Here is a 17,181-nt window from a genome sequence, read left to right as displayed (position 1 = left end):
TTCCTCAATGTTATACATTCCTTTGTCTCATGCCCTTTGCACACTTCTCACACATAGGAACCTCCCTCCTACACACTGCTGCCACATGCACATAAGCTTGACACCTGTAACAATGTGATGTATTTGTCACAAAAGCTTGTACAGGATAACTTGTATATCCTAAAATCAATTTGTCGGGCAACGACTCAACATCAAAACTCAAAAGAACAGACAATGACTATTCTGTTTCACCACTCATGCCACCATGTCTGTGTTGCATCAAACACCGGAAATCTTCCCCTTCAGTTGGTCAACTTTCACATTTCACGCCCCCATTCGTTTAACGCAGAGCACCTTCTCCCTCTGAACAGCAGAAACACAAATTATCAAAAGACCACTTTTGGTTACCCTCACCAATGATTCCACAGCACCCAACTCTGTTTTCACCCACCCTGAAACCACATGGATCAGCCAAAAGGCAAGGTTCCACTTTTTCCAAAAGCTTCACTCCTACTGTCACAGACTCTTCTTTATCCTGACCCTCGGCGCAAGCCTCAGGCTCCAAGAACCACACCTATCACCTCTGATACTTCGCCCTCATTCACTTTCATTTAACCTCCTGTCTTCAGCTCACTCTGTTTTATACTTTCTACCATTCTTCTTTAACAAACCATACCCTTTTTTTCTGCCATTTTTAACCAACTCAAGCTCCCCTCTCTCTCTTAGACCTCCTCAGCCTCTTTTCCCCTCCATCCCTCCTCCATATTCCAAGTATATGTCGCCTTATAATACTGCACTTCTCCTGCCATACATCTTGTTCTTGCCTTCTCAAGGGATGCCGTTTAACCGGCTGTCACAATCTCCGAACAGTGCAGTGCATCCCACTTATCGATTCATAAAATAAAGCATACGGCTCCTTTAAAAGCTTTTGGAACGGTTGTCACTAGTTACCATAGCGACAAAGTCATAAATCCCGCCTACTTCTACAATTGATCTAATTTAAAAGTTATTTTAATCGTGAATTTAACCACACTGGTAAACTAATGCCTAACCTTAAATTAAGACCAAAAAGCTTATTTTTTTTCTTCCATTAATTGTTACGATATAGTACATTTTAACTTCGGAAACCGTACAGCAGCGTATAGTTGCGTCTCCAGGACGACAAACAATTACGAAACGAACCGATATGCTTGTTTGTATCCAGAAATCAACACCCGTCACCGATATCGTTGAACCGGACTGTTTCAGAACTTTCAAAGAAGACCATCGGTAATTTTCGGGAGGGAGATATTTAATTAGGAATGTATCGGTGGGCAACGACAGTGATTAATCAATAACCATTCAACATTAGAGCAGAAGTTCAAAGAAGCTAGTTAGCGCGCTGCTGCAAGTAGAACTGGCTGCCAAACAACACATGAATCGTGATTTTGTATTTAACTGTTTACATTCAACAACTCCTTCAAACGAAAGGTGTTACATTTTTTTAGTGTACTCATATGGAGATTGCAGCTGCAAAGGAAGTTGATACATTGTTGCCTTGATCAAGAACGTTCTGAAAACAGATGATTCAAGTGTTTCCTTGCAGAATTTCTACTTGTGGCTGACTGTTACTTTGTAATTACCAAAAAGGAATGAAAAACATTGCATAAGAGTTAACTAAACAAAGAATTAGGATGAACGTCACGGAAGTGGAGGATCATATTTCCATGAAATATGAAATAAAGAAAAGACTTGGAAAGGGGGTAAGTAATTTTGTCTGTCCCCAGTTTTTATAGTTCTGGGGAAAACATTTATTTGTTTTAATGTGAAAGTCAAACTCATGAATGACAGACACATCCGGCGGTAATTAAGTCCCATAGGGCGGCGCACAATTGGCCCAGCGACTTCCAGGTTTTGGGGTAGGCCGTCAGTGTAAATAAGAATTTGTTCTTAACTGACTTGCCAAGTTAAATAAAGGTAAGTTAATACAATATTAATACAATATATATATATATAAATTGCACACTCACTGCTGTCAAGCAAATAAATAAAGAACAAGTGGTCGCTTTTGAAATCCATTTTATTTTATAGAAATAGTCATTGAATTACACACATTGCTACTTTTCCCTAGTCATTCCTGTAAGAACAATTCTTAAAATTCCCCAAACTTTGAATACTGATGTCATAAACTGGAGGATTATACATTTTTTCAGAACAAGACATTTCTTTCAGCCAGATCAGCAGACTTTGATACAAGGGAAATAGAAAAATCCTTTGTTTTGTTTTTTTTCCCCCCAGACATAGGATAATGGAAGACCTGTTTTCTTTCTCTTGACAAAACAACGAGAGTCTCACCATGTGCTAGATCTAGCCTATGATGCTTATTGTATCTCTGAACTGTATAGTGCCAGGTGGCAAACTGTTGAGTCATGTAGATGCGTCACACAATACTACCTAGAACCTTCCCCTGAGGGGAGGCCATCGGTCCTATTACACAGGTGTTCATTTTTTTATTTCACCTTTATTTAAGCAGGTAGGCTAGTTGAGAACAAGTTCTCATTTACAACTGCGACCTGGTCAAGATAAAGCAAAGCAGTTTGACACATATAACAAACAGAGTTGCACATGAAATAAACAAACACAGTCAATAATACAGTAATGAAACTGACATTAGTGTGATGCTCACAGTAAGTCTTCCTCCACTGTCCCTGCCCCCATACCATACTCGAACCAGTGATCGTATTCTCACAAACACATGTGACCCTCCTCCTTGACAACGTACCAACTGTTTGAGCTATACAAAAGGCACCAATTGGATAGCTCCATCGGCAACATTTCAAGCTAGCTGTGGAGTGAGCTTTCGGCACGTTTACTACAATTCAATTTTACCCAAGGGGGGGAAAAACCGATGTGCTGCTGTTGGGCACTATTCCTAGGTTACAATACCAAGAGTACCATTATAAGTTCCAAGACTAACTTTCCCCCAAAAGTCTTCCTTGAATAACCTTTTTTCCCCAGTTTTCAGTCTGTCTGACGGTATTAAAGTTAGCCTTGCTAAGCAGGAAGTCACTGACGCCAGAGGGACCAGTGTCTAGTGTTCCCTTATTATGTCTTCTCTTCTTCTCACCCATTGATGTCATAACCAGTCACCTCTCCTTGGTGTGCTGCTGACTCTAAAAGTGCTTAGTAATCGCTCCCTAGAACGTTTTCTTTCCTTACTCTCCACTCTACTTCCCTGTGTTTCTTAGGGCTCAATTACAGTCCTGTGGCTGTTTTGTTTTACCTTTTAATCCCGATAATGATTCACTATCAGTTTTGTATCTCTTTATCCACTCTGTGTCCAGGCATATGGGATTGTATGGAAGGCTGTGGACAGACAGACAGGAGAAGTTGTGGCTGTAAAGAAAATATTTGATGCCTTCAGGAATAGGACTGATGCCCAGGTTTGTGATACATGATGATATTGGTCATTGACATTGGCTACTAGTTTTGTCTGCCATAAAGTAGATGCAGCTACAGATATATATCTTAATATATGTTGTGAAAGTTTGAGGAGCGTAACAAAAAAGTCCCTGTTCAACAACCTTGACTATATCTAATTATAATTTTATGGCAATACTGTAAGGGCCAGGGGTTCTCAAACAACTTGTTTCATTTAGTCCGTTAATGATTAAATACATTGTCAATTAAAATGACTTTGGCCTTTCCTACGTCTTCCCAATGTTATTTTTTTCTCCACAGAGGACATTCAGAGAAATCATGTTTCTTCAGGTAAGAATGAATATCTATTTCAGTTAGCAACAATTGAAAATTGAAGTGAGTGGTTCAATGGTTTGAAATGGATCCCAACCGCAGCCAGCTGGTGTATATAGCCTGAGTGGACTGGTCATGTTGCTGTGTACACTGGGACCATGTTTGCATACCGTAATGTAAACTCCAGATGGCTCCTGCTTTTCAGGAAAACTCCTTGATGCTGATGAGACCCTGCCAAGTGCTGAACTGTTGTATCTAAAATTGTGTTTAACATAATCTGGGCAACCTAGAACCGAAAATCTCACATAAATGTGGTGGTTTTGAAATTAATGCATAAAATAATTCCATATGCTAAAGACTCGTAGTCCAGACAGAGACAGTTTTGTTTAGTTTATTCTATAGTTGAACAGAAGCCTTAGTCCAGGTTCACAGATACAACACCTGTACCATTTTAAAGAGACTACTAAAAGTCTTGTGGACAGTTTGCAGTGTGATTTGGTGCTTAGTTAATCATCCACAGGGTGGCCATATATTCTGACCTATTGAAAGTGAACAGAAAACTGGTCACACAGGGAAAAGAAAACAGTGTGGTCAGTTTTTGTTCCCATCCTCTGCGGCCAGGAAAAACAGAGGCCAAGTCCATAAACTGTGTGTCAGTGTCCATAATCAGCTATTGCCATCTCCCACAGAAACACTGGCACCATAGTGGAGAGGGTTTACATAACAACACATCTAAACGTTAAGAACAGTCTAGGTGGTGTTGCTTATGTCACTATCCCTAAGTCTTAACACTGATTTCACTCAATTGTGTGTGTGTGTGTGTGTGTGTGTGTGTGTGTGTGTGTGTGTGTGTGTGTGTGTGTGTGTGTGTGTGTGTGTGTGTGTGTGTGTGTGTGTGTGTGTGTGTGTGTGTGTGTGTGTGTGTGTCCCCGTCCGAGTTATCTAAACTGTTGTGTATTTCTCCCTGTAGGAGTTTGGAGATCATGCCAACATCGTCAAACTGCTCAATGTCATCAGAGCTCAAAATGACAAAGATATTTACTTAGTCTTTGAATACATGGGTGAGGACTCTTATGTGCATTATTTGTTTACATCCATTTTGAATATGAATTTGATTTCACTTGAGGAATGTGGTGATATGTGAGATGGTATCATATAAAATGCCTATTTGGTAATAACAGATATATAGTACCAGTCAAATGTTTGGACACTGGACTACTGTACTCATTCCAGGGTTTTTCTTTATTTGTACTATTTTCTACATTGTAGATAATAGGGAAGACATCAAAACTATGAAATAACACAAATGGAATCATGTAGTAAACAAAAAAGTGTTAATCAAATCAAAATATATTTGAGGTTATTCAAAGTAGCAACCTTTTGCCTTGATGACAGCTTTGCATAAGTTATTTTAATTGTTTTTAAATGTAACCTTTATTTAACTAGGTAAGTCAGTTAAGAATAAATTCTTATTTACAATGACGGCCTACCGGGGAGCAGTGGGTTAACTGCCTTGTTCAAGGGCAGAGGACAGAGGACAGATTTGTACCTTGTCAGCTCGGGGATTCGATCCAGCTACCAACGCTCTAACCACAAGGCTACCTGCCCCCCCTTTAAGACATGAAGATCAGCCAATCTGGAAAATGTCAAGAATTTTGAAAGTTACTTCAATTGCAGTCACAAAAACTATCAGCGCTATGATGAAACTGGCTCTCATGAGGACCACCACAGGAAAGGAAGACTCAGAGTTACCTCTGCTGCAGAGGATAAATTATTAGAGTTAACTGCACCTCAGATTGCAGCCCAAATCAATGCTTCACAGAGTTCAAGTAACAGACACATCTCAACATCAACTGTTCAGAGGAGACTGCGTGAATCAGGCCTTCATGGTTGAATTGCTGCAAAGAAACCACTACTAAAGGACACCAATAATAAGAAGAGACTTGCTTCGGTCAAAAACACGAGCAATGGACATTAGACTGGTGTAAATCTGTCCTTTGATATTTTTGGTTCCAACCTCCATGTCTTTGTGAGACTCAGAGTAGGTGAACAGATGATCTCCGCATGTGTGGTTCCCACCGTGAGGCATGGAGGTGGTGTGGGGGTGCTTTGCTAGTGACACTGTTTGTGATTTATTTAGAATTCAAGGCACACTTAACCAGCATAGATACCACAGCATTCTGCAGCGATAGGCCATCCCATGTGGTTTGTACTTAGTGGGACTATAATTTGTTTTTCAACAGGACAATGACCCAAAACACACCTCCAGGCTGTGTAAGGGCTATTTGACCAAGAAGGAGAATTATGGAGTGCTGCGTCAGATAACCTGGCCTCCACAATCACCCGACCTCAACCCAATTGAGATGATTTGGGATGAGTTGGACCGCAGAGTGAAGGAAAAGCACCCAACAAGTGCTCAGCATATGTGGGAACTCCAAGATATTTAGAAAAGCATTCCTCATGAAGCTGGTTGAGAGAATGCCAAGAGTGTGCAAAGGGTGGCTACATTGAATAACCTAAAATATATTTTGATTTGTTTAACACTTTTTTGGTTACTACATGATTCCATATGTGTTATTTGATAGTGTTGATGTCTTCACTATTATTCTACAATGTAGAAAATAGTAAAAATAAAGAAAAACCCTTAAATGAGTAGGTGTGGCCAAACTTTTGACTGGTACTGTACATGCAGGATGCTTGCATTGACAACTTGATTGTGTAAATCACCCTGATGTCTACAAAAATACATTTTCAAGGCTTTGCCACAGTATTTATTATTGGCCACCTCGCCTGTGCTAAATTTGATTGGGTTGGCCATTTTAAAATAACAGCACAAAGAATGCAGGCAGGCAAGCTGCAAGGTTATTCAGCAGTTTAAACCTGGCACCAGAGGAAAGGGTGATGGGGGAGGGCTCCTCTCCTCTTGCCTGCCTACTATGCATGCTGAGTCCACATATTGGACTTCTCTCTGTTCCCTGCAGTCTAATCTCTTAGTGTGTGGACCCGCATCACTGCACCTGGTGCCCCTGGCATTCGCCCACTGCCACACTGCAGGAGTGCGTAGATTGTTTATGGGAAACGTGACATGTCTGATTTGTCCTTCACTTGACTGCTAAATTAATCCTGTGTTTGTGGTTCATTGTGTGTTTGTGGAAAGGTGTTTTCAAAGTGTCATTATTCTAAGTGTGGTATGAATGAATGTTAAATTCTGGATGATTTCATTTGGTTACGATTCCTGTTGGTTATTAGTGTTTTTACCACCTTTGTGTTGCAGACACCGACCTACACGCGGTGATAAAGAAAGGCAACCTGCTGAAAGACATCCATAAACGCTATGTCATGCATCAACTCCTCAAGGCCACTAAATACCTGCACTCAGGCAATGTCATCCACAGAGACCAGAAGGTACAGTACAATGGTTAAATTGTCAATGTACTAAGAACTGTGCATGTTGAGATTAAGACATTATTGCATTTGCAGATGCGCTGGTGCCACCAGTATGGGTGATGCTATCCAATTCTTCTTTTGTTTATCTGGAGAATAACTATTTTGATGACATGATTGAATTGAGTTTTCTCTTCCCATAGCCCTCCAATATTCTACTTGACACGGATTGCTTTGTGAAACTTTGTGACTTCGGTTTAGCGAGGTCTCTCTGCCAGATCCAGGAGGATCCTGGGAACCCGGCGCTGACAGAGTATGTGGCGACGCGGTGGTACAGAGCTCCTGAGATCCTGCTGGGTTCCTCAAGGTACACACGCACTGGGATTACATGGAGCAGTGCACTGTACGGCCTACTTTTCCCAAGTATCTGAGGCATTCACTTAGGCTTGAATATATATATATATATATATATATATACATACAGTGCCTTGCGAAAGTATTCGGCCCCCTTGAACTTTGCGACCTTTTGCCACATTTCAGGATTCAAACATAAAGATATAAAACTGTATTTTTTTGTGAAGAATCAACAACAAGTGGGACACAATCATGAAGTGGAACGACATTTTTTGGATATTTCAAACTTTTTTAACAATTCAAAAACTGAAAAATTGGGCGTGCAAAATTATTCAGCCCCTTTACTTTCAGTGCAGCAAACTCTCTCCAGAAGTTCAGTGAGGATCTCTGAATGATCCAATGTTGACCTAAATGACTAATGATGATAAATACAATCCACCTGTGTGTAATCAAGTCTCCGTATAAATGCACCTGCACTGTGATAGTCTCAGAGGTCCGTTAAAAGCGCAGAGAGCATCATGAAGAACAAGGAACACACCAGGCAGGTCCGAGATACTGTTGTGAAGAAGTTTAAAGCCGGATTTGGATACAAAAAGATTTCCCAAGCTTTAAACATCCCAAGGAGCACTGTGCAAGCGATAATATTGAAATGGAAGGAGTATCAGACCACTGCAAATCTACCAAGACCTGGCCGTCCCTCTAAACTTTCAGTTCATACAAGGAGAAGACTGATCAGAGATGCAGCCAAGAGGCCCATGATCACTCTGGATGAACTGCAGAGATCTACAGCTGAGGTGGGACACTCTGTCCATAGGACAACAATCAGTCGTATATTGCACAAATCTGGCCTTTATGGAAGAGTGGCAAGAAGAAAGCCATTTCTTAAAGATATCCATAAAAAGTGTTGTTTAAAGTTTGCCACAAGCCACCTGGGAGACACACCAAACATGTGGAAGAAGGTGCTCTGGTCAGATGAAACCAAAATTGAACTTTTTGGCAACAATGCAAAACGTTATGTTTGGCGTAAAAGCAACACAGCTCATCACCCTGAACACACCATCCCCACTGTCAAACATGGTGGTGGCAGCATCATGGTTTGGGCCTGCTTTTCTTCAGCAGGGACAGGGAAGATGGTTAAACTTGATGGGAAGATGGATGGAGCCAAATACAGGACCATTCTGGAAGAAAACCTGATGGAGTCTGCAAAAGACCTGAGACTGGGACGGAGATTTGTCTTCCAACAAGACAATGATCCAAAACATAAAGCAAAATCTACAATGGAATGGTTCAAATATAAACATATCCAGGTGTTAGAATGGCCAAGTCAAAGTCCAGACCTGAATCCAATCGAGAATCTGTGGAAAGAACTGAAAACTGCTGTTCACAAATGCTCTCCATCCAACCTCACTGAGCTCGAGCTGTTATGCAAGGAGGAATGGGAAAACATTTCAGTCTCTCGATGTGCAAAACTGATAGAGACATACCCCAAGCGACTTACAGCTGTAATCGCAGCAAAAGGTGGCGCTACAAAGTATTAACTTAAGGAGGCTGAATAATTTTGCACGCCCAATTTTTCAGTTTTTGATTTGTTAAAAAAGTTTGAAATATCCAATAAATGTCGTTCCACTTCATGATTGTGTCCCACTTGTTGTTGATTCTTCACAAAAAAATACAGTTTTATATCTTTGTTTGAAGCCTGAAATGTGGCAAAAGGTCGCAAAGTTCAAGGGGGCCGAATACTTTCGCAAGGCACTGTATATATACTACCGTTCAAAAGTTTGGGGTCACTTAGAAATGTCCTTGTTTTTGAAAGAAAAGCAATTTTTTTTGTCCATTAAAATAACCTCAGAGGGGTGTGTGTGTGTGCGCTTTTCTATCATCTGATTTAACCAATAATGAGTAGGCATTTCCTACTCATTGTTGATAAAAATCACATGACGCACACCAGATTATGTTTTGTATGGATGTGTGCATTTCACCTTATATATATATAAGGTGAAATGCACACATCCATAATTGGTTAAATTAGATGACGTCATTGGAAATACTACTACCAAACATAGAAAAGCGCCATTTTCACATGATGTTGAGGGTAGAGATGGAGATGATGAAAATGAAGTATATATATATATATATATATATATTTTTTTTTTCTCCACTTTTTAATGTATATGTTTATCTCTTTCTCTCTCTGCCATTGAAAATGATGTGGGCTGAGGGTGAGAAATGCGCTGGCCAAATGAAATATTGTTATTGTAAGTTTGTAATGGTAAAATGAGTTGTCCTTTTGCGACATCAATGTACTTGATGTGAGTAAGTAGTAGCCATGCAGAAACCTGCATATTGGAAGTCAGTCCATGAAAAGTCTTTGATTTCTTCTACAGATACACAAAGGGGGTAGACATGTGGAGTATAGGTTGTATCCTAGGAGAGATGCTACTTGGGCAGCCCCTTTTCCCTGGAACTTCCACCATCAACCAGATAGAGAAAATCATGAGTGCAATTCCACACCCTAGCCCAGAGGGTGAGTATTAAGTCCTCGCTGCAGGGTTCACAGATCATTACTAGTGTGCTGTTTGGTTGTTGAGCACTAGTTGTAGGAATCAAGTTGTTATGCCCCTAACTGACCAACTGATCATTACCTTAGTAGTGATTTGTGATTGTTTTTTCTCCAGACGTACTTTCGATCAGATCTGAGTATGGTGCCTCTGTGATTCAGAGGATGCTACTGAAGTAAGTCATAGTGGAAATCTACTTGGTCCAACAGAAGTAAACTATTTAAAGGTGCTTAGTCAGCTATCTAGACATTTGTAGACATGTATTCACTGCACTGCACTGTGTTTGTCTGTGTCCAGGCCCCAGGTGCCTCTAGAGGATCTTCTGCAACCGTCGGTGCCTCCAGATGCCCTAGACCTGGTGTGTCGCCTGCTGGTGTTCAACCCAGACAAGAGGCTGACTGCTGAGCAGGCCCTGCAGCACCTCTATGTCTCCAGGTACCTTATACAGCACATCTCATACATTAAAATGTAGTGCGATGTGCTTTATAGGAGCTTTATATAGGCTTTTGTGCTCCAGCATCCATTTCATACATGGTTATCAATCATGTCCAGTCAAATGTGTTTTATGAAGTCCTTTTTAAATCAGCACTGGTCACGAGGAGCTTTAGAGTAACCCAGCCTTTAGCCCAAAGAGCAAGCAAAGCTATTTGATGACATAATGCGTGAATCCTCTAGTGATGCCAATGCTGATAATTTCTGTTATAAACAAAGGGTTTATGTTCAGGCATGTAAATATATACAGTATATAGGCTGCTTCCTAAATGGCACCCTGTTCCCTACATAGTGCACTACTTTTGACCAGGGTCCCTATATTGGGAATAGTGTGCCATTCGGGATACAGCCAGTATGTGTTTTCCATTTTGTTTGTTTATGTTACAATTTTACTGAGTAGTGTGATTTCTTAAGTCAGTATGCATGGCTAGTCTTGGATTTAACAATGGATACATCTATTTGTGTTGCGCTGTTGTCTTCACGTTTTTCCTCTTCATATCATTGGAGATTCCACAACCCAGCCAAGGAGCCAGGTCTGGACTCTGATGTGATCCTGCCTGTGGATGATGATGTCCAGTTGTCGGTGGTTCAGTACCGTAATAAACTGTATGAGGTAATACTGAGGGGAGAGAGGATGATGAACTGAACACCTGTCTCATTGTGTGTGTGTGTGGGGGCGCATACATACATACATACATACATACATACATACATACATACATACATACATACATACATACATACATACATACATACATACATACATACATACATACATACATACATACATACATACATACATACATACATACATACATACATACATACATACATACAGTGGGGCAAAAAAGTCAGCCACCATTTGTGCAAGTTCTCCCACTTAAAAAGATGAGAGGCCTGTAATTTTCATCATAGGTACACTTCAACTATGACAGACAAAATTAGAAAAATAAATCCACAAACAAGCAAGATTTCTGGCTCTCACAGAACTGTAACTTCTTCTTTCGAGGCTCCTCTGTCCTCCACTCGTTACCTGTATTAATGGCACCTGTTTGAACTTGTTATCAGTATAAAAGACACCTGTCCACAACTTCAAACAGTCACACTCCAAACTCTACTATGGCCAAGACCAAAGAGCTGTCAAACGACAACAGAAACAAAATTGTAAACCTGCACCAGGCTGGGAAGACTGAATCTGCAATAGGTAAGCAGCTTGGTTTGAAGAAATCATCTGTGGGAGCAATTATTAGGAAATGGAAGACATACAAGATCACTGATAATCTCCCTCGATCTGGGGCTTCACGCAAGATCTCACCTCGTGGGGTCAAAATGATCACAAGAACTGTGAGCAAAAATCCCAGAACCTCACGGGGGGACTTAGTGAATGACCTGCAGAGAGCTGGGACCAAAGTAACAACGCCTACCATCAGTAACACACTACGCCGCCAAGGACCCAAATCCTGCAGTGCCAGACGTGTCCCCCTGCTTAAGCCAGTACATGTCCAGGCCCGTCTGAAGTTTGCTAGAGGGCATTTGGATGATCCAGAAGAAGATTGGGAGAATGTCATATGGTCAGATCAAACCAAAATAAAACTTTTTGGTAAAAACTCAACTCGTTGTGTTTGGAGGACAAAGAATGCTGAGTTGCATCCAAAGAACACCATACCTACTGTGAAGCATGGGGGTGGAAACATCATGCTTTGGGGCTGTTTTTCTGCGAAGGGACCAGGACGACTGATCCGTGTAAAGGAAAGAAGGAATGGGGCCATGTATCGTGAGATTTTGAGTGAAAACCTCCTTCCATCAGCAAGGGCATTGAAGATGAAACGTGGCTGGGTCTTTCAGCATGACAATGATCCCAAACACACCGCCCGGGCAATGAAGGAGTGGCCTCGTAAGAAGCATTTCAAGGTCCTGGAGTGGCCTAGTCAGTCTCCAGATCTCAACCCCATAGAAAATCTTTGGAGGGAGTTGAAAGTCCGTGTTGCCCAGCAACAGCCCCAAAACATCACTGCTCTAGAGGAGATCTGCATGGAGGAAGGGGCCAAAATACCAGAAACTGTGTGAAAACCCCATGAAGACTTACAGAAAATCGTTTGACATCTGTCATTGCCAACAAAGGGTACATAACAAAGTATTGAGAAACTTTTGTTATTGACCAAATACTTATTTTCCACCATAATTTGCAAATAAATTCATAGAAAATCCTACAATGTGATTTTCTGGATTTTTTTTCTCATTTTGTCTGTCATAGTTGAAGTGTACCTATGATGAAAATTACAGGCCTCTCTCATCTTTTTAAGTGAGAGAACTTGCACAATTGGTGGCTAACTAAATACTTTTTTGCCCCACTGCTCAAAAAAATAAAGGAACACTAAAATAACACATCCTAGATCTGAATGAATGAAATATTCTTATTAAATACTTTTTTCTTTACATAGTTGAATGTGCTGACAACAAAACCACACACAAATGATCAATGGAAATCAAATTTGTCAACCTATGGAGGTCTGGATTTGGAGTCACACTCAAAATTAAAGTGGAAAACCACACTACAGGCTAATCCAACTTTGATGTAATGTCCTTAAAACAAGTCAAAATGAGGCTCAGTAGTGTGTGTGGCCTCCACGTGCCTTTATTTATTTTACCTTTATTTAACTTGGCAAGTCAGTTAAGAACAAATTCTTATTTTCAATGATGGCCTAAGAACAGTGGGTTAACTGCCTGTTCAGGGGTAGAACGACAGATTTGTACCTTGTCAGCTATGACCTCCCTACAACACCTGGGCATGCTCCTGATGAGGTGGCGGATGGTCTCCTGAGGGATCTCCTCCCAGAACTGGACTAAAGCATCTGCCAACTCCTGGACAGTCTGTGGTGCAACGTGGCATTGGTGGATGGAGCGAGACATGATGTCCCAGATGTACTCAATTGGATTCAGGTCTGGGGAACGGGTGGGCCAGTCCATAGCATCAATGCCTTCCTCTTGCAGGAACTGCTGACACATTCCAGCCACATGAGCATTGTCTTGCATTAGGAGGAACCCAGGGCCAACCGCACCAGCATATGGTCTCACAAGGGGTCTGAGGATCTCGTCTCGGTACCTAATGGCAGTCAGGCTACCTCTGGCGAGCACGTGGAGGGCTGTGCGGCCCCCCCCCAAAGAAATGCCACCCCACACCATGACTGACCCACCGCCAAACCGGTCATGCTGGAGGATGAGGCAGGCAGCAGAACGTTCTCCATGGCGTCTCCAGATTCTGTCACGTCTGTCACATGTGCTCAGTGTGAACCTGCTTTCATCTGTGAAGAGCGCAGGGCGCCAGTGGCAAATATGCCAATCTTGGTGTTCTCTGGCAAATGCCAAACGTCCTGCACGGTGTTGGCTGTAAGCACAACCCCCACCTGTGGACGTCTGGGCCTCATACCACCCTCATTGAGTCTGTTTCTGACCGTTTGAGCAGACACATGCACATTTGTGGCCTGCTGGAGGTCATTTTGCAGGGCTCTGGCAGTGCTCCTCCTGCTCCTCCTTGCACAAAGGCGGAGGTAGCGGTCCTGCTGCTGGGTTGTTGCCCTCCTACGGCCCCCTCCACGTCTCCTGATGTACTTGCCTGTCTCCTGGTAGCGCCTCCATGCTCTGGACACTACGCTGACAGACACAGCAAACCTTCTTGCCACAGCTTGCATTGATGTGTCATCCTGGATGAGCTGCACTGAGCCACTTGTGTGGGTTGTAGACTCCGTCTCATGCTACCACTAGAGTGAAAGCACCGCCAGCATTCAAAAGTGACCAAAACATCAGCCAGGAAGCATAGGAACTGAGAAGTGGTCTGTGGTCACCACCTGCAGAACCACTCCTTTATTGGGGGTGTCTTGCTAATTGCCTATAATTTCCACCTGTTGTCTATTCCATTTGCACAAAAGCATGTGAAATTTATTGTAAATCGGTGTTGCTTCCTAAGTGGACAGTTTGATTTCACAGAAGTGTGATTGACTTGGAGTTACATTGTGTTGTTTAAGTGTTCCCTTTATTTTTTTGAGCAGTGTATATACACACAGTCATAATCCCCCGAAAGGAATTATTTTATTTATTTTATTAGTAACTGTTAAAAACTTGGCAGTAATGGTCCACTGTAAGCGAACCAAACATAGAACATGAGACAGGTGTTCAGGAATGAATGACAGATAAAAATGATTGTAGATACTGTGACTTTCATCTATCCTGTGAAAAAGATGATTCTAGAGAAGAGGACCACAAGGAGAATGCCACGTCATGTAATGCCTAGGCCGAGGAAGAAAGAGGAGCCTGTCTCTAGCTCAGGGTCTGGGTGTGACAGTGGAGACCGTGGGAGGGAAAGGCCCACTGGGAAGGACAAAGGAGGGCTGGAGCCAGTGTCTGGTAATGGTGGAGGGGACCTTAGGGTTAAATACCCTCATGATAAGACAGAACACCAGGCTGCTCGTCCAGTTATCACCGTACCTACACCAGTACCTGTGTCCACCCAGCCGTCCCTGGAGAGGTCCAGCCCTGCAGCTAGCCCCGTCATGGGAAAGACTACATATAATCCCATCACACACGTTGCCAGTGAGTACACTATAACACACAAAATTGCACAATTGTTTAGGAGGTGGTAAAACAGCAACCATCCCCTCCGGGCTTGTATGTAAGCATTTCACGGTAAGTGACAAATACATTTTTATTTGATTTGGTCCCCCATATTCACACACCTTCATACTTCATACACACAGACACATACTATCTTATATTTCTCTCATGCAGATGGTTTTGTTCGAAATCTGGCTGGACCACCTCACTATTTTCGCTCCGGTACTGCCAGCAGGGAACTGGAGGGACAGATGAGTAATGAAAATGTAACTGTACCACCAGCAGAGGGCGCTATTCGCAACACTGTTGTAAGTACCACAGCTATAGGAAAAACTCAGATCCCAGGAAAGAGTTCAGTTACAACAGATGCAATAAATCGTGTTTAATACAATTCAAGTGGGAACAATAATCAGCAAGAAATCGAAAAGATTGTTGCAGAATAAATTACCCAGTTTATATCCTCTTAAGATACATGATGTAATATGTGTACCGTATGCGTTTGTGCAAGTAATCAGTGTGTCCTTGATCCTTGTTCTAGGATCTTCAGTGATTAGTTGCAGCGTCACTTGTTAATACCAGAATACAATGGAATGGATTAAACTGCACACAATTCAGACTGAGGTCTAGCAACATTCAGTGGACACCTTGAATATCTAAAATACAGATTACTGGATAGACAAGCATGTTTAGTTAAATGTATTAGACAGAGACTCTTGATTTATCAAACATTGTGTTGATGATCACTACACAGCACAAGTTATTTGCAGTGTCCAGTGAAAAATATACAATGCATGGGGGGAAAAGATATGTAATAATGTCTCTCTCCCCATCTGTCAGTCTATGGAGCAGATTCTGCAGCGCGGTCGCTCAGCCCCTGTCAGCCGTACCCGTTCCTTCTCCCTGACCCTCTCCCACCCTCAGAACAACCCACTTGTCCGCAGAGACGATCCCTCTGTGTCCTCAGGGATGTGTGTCACCTCTGCACACCTGGTGAGTGGGCTATATTAACACGGTCATACTCTATGATCTCATATACTGTTTCTGCTGTCACTATTAAGGTTTTATGTCAATGCCATACATAAATCATCTTCTATAATGTCCTTTCCCACTGTTTCATTATCACCATGTTGGGAACAGGGAACTCAGCTGCTGTGGAGTGAATCCTACTACTTCTTGTTATTGGACAGGAATTGTATTGTCCCATATTTACCCTCATAACATTTTTAAATCTCCCCCTCTAACCCATATTTTCTCTCCATCTGGTCCTTTTGGGGGGTAAATATAGAACCAGCGGTCCCAGTCTCAGTCACGAGAGGCACGGCCCCCTCCTCCCAGGTTCAGTAAGAAGGTTTTCCAGTGTAACGCCAACATGGCGGCTGCCGGGGATCCCCGTGCCAAACTAGGCAGCTACTCTCAGGCTTACGGCACCATCAACAAGACAGAACTGGACAACCTTATGAGGAGTCGACACCACCAGTAACCATCACACTATGCTGGATGTATGGGACACTGTCCAACATCAGACGGGGCAAGAGACAAGGTGACAGGGAACAGGGAGATATTGGCTAGTGGAAAGTTGGGGGAGAAATATGATTCCAAGACATAAAAGTTCAGCAGCACATATTGAAGTAACCATGGAGATGGAAATCCATGGAGTGAAGTGGCAATGAATTAACACAGTCAATTTAACCCCATTTTCTTTATGAAATAATGTCATGTTGGGAAATGGGGACTATGAACCCTTAGTTTAATGTAACTAAATGTGCAAGTGTTTTACACCTAAATGCTTTATACTAGACTAGAGGGAACAAGACATAGCAGTGTAAATGTATGTCGATTGAGTCAGGTGATACTTTTGTAAAATGGAAGATTTGTAATGTTGTGTATAAGTAAATAACTATTTTAGCCATAATTTCCTGGCAAGCAAATTCAATATAATTTAATGCAAAATGGTGCTTCCAACACAGTAAAATAAATGTTGACAGTTGATGTATGTAAAACAAACCTGTGGTTTCATATTAAAAAGATGACCGCAAGCAATTGTGACTACTTTCTTTTAAAAATGTGTGTGAAT

General features: G+C 41.9%; 1 protein-coding gene across 2 annotated transcripts; it reads left to right on the top strand.

Moving 5' to 3' along the window:
- Nucleotides 1-970: 970 nt before the first annotated feature.
- Nucleotides 971-17,170, top strand: LOC124013399 (mitogen-activated protein kinase 15-like). Of its 2 annotated transcripts, none has more exons than XM_046327726.1 (14): nucleotides 971-1,248; nucleotides 3,303-3,401; nucleotides 3,700-3,729; nucleotides 4,682-4,772; nucleotides 6,986-7,116; nucleotides 7,299-7,462; nucleotides 9,834-9,973; nucleotides 10,125-10,182; nucleotides 10,305-10,442; nucleotides 11,007-11,112; nucleotides 14,735-15,086; nucleotides 15,282-15,415; nucleotides 15,945-16,097; nucleotides 16,393-17,169. In XM_046327726.1, the coding sequence occupies exons 3-14, from the start codon at nucleotides 3,718-3,720 to the stop codon at nucleotides 16,585-16,587; spliced, it is 1,674 nt and encodes a 557-aa protein (XP_046183682.1). In that variant the 5' UTR covers nucleotides 971-1,248; nucleotides 3,303-3,401; nucleotides 3,700-3,717; the 3' UTR covers nucleotides 16,588-17,169. The 2 variants fall into 2 exon arrangements, with proteins under 2 accessions (XP_046183682.1, XP_046183684.1); XM_046327728.1 differs by lacking the exon at nucleotides 971-1,248 and adding an exon at nucleotides 1,638-1,721 and having other exon boundaries at nucleotides 16,393-17,170.
- Nucleotides 17,171-17,181: the final 11 nt, after the last annotated feature.

Source organism: Oncorhynchus gorbuscha, linkage group LG24, assembly GCF_021184085.1.
Source record: "Oncorhynchus gorbuscha isolate QuinsamMale2020 ecotype Even-year linkage group LG24, OgorEven_v1.0, whole genome shotgun sequence".
In the NCBI taxonomy this organism is placed as follows: domain Eukaryota; kingdom Metazoa; phylum Chordata; class Actinopteri; order Salmoniformes; family Salmonidae; genus Oncorhynchus; species Oncorhynchus gorbuscha.
Note: the sequence above shows the minus strand (reverse complement) of the source record. Positions and strands in the feature narration are given on the sequence as shown.

Coding starts and splice junctions, on each gene's coding strand:
- LOC124013399 (XM_046327728.1), top strand. CDS start 1,653: ATGAACGTCACGGAAGTGGAGGATCATATTTCCATGAAATATGAAATA. Junction 9,974..10,124: donor TCCACACCCTAGCCCAGAGG/GTGAGTATTAAG, acceptor TTTTTTCTCCAG/ACGTACTTTCGATCAGATCT. Junction 16,098..16,392: donor GTGTCACCTCTGCACACCTG/GTGAGTGGGCTA, acceptor GGGTAAATATAG/AACCAGCGGTCCCAGTCTCA.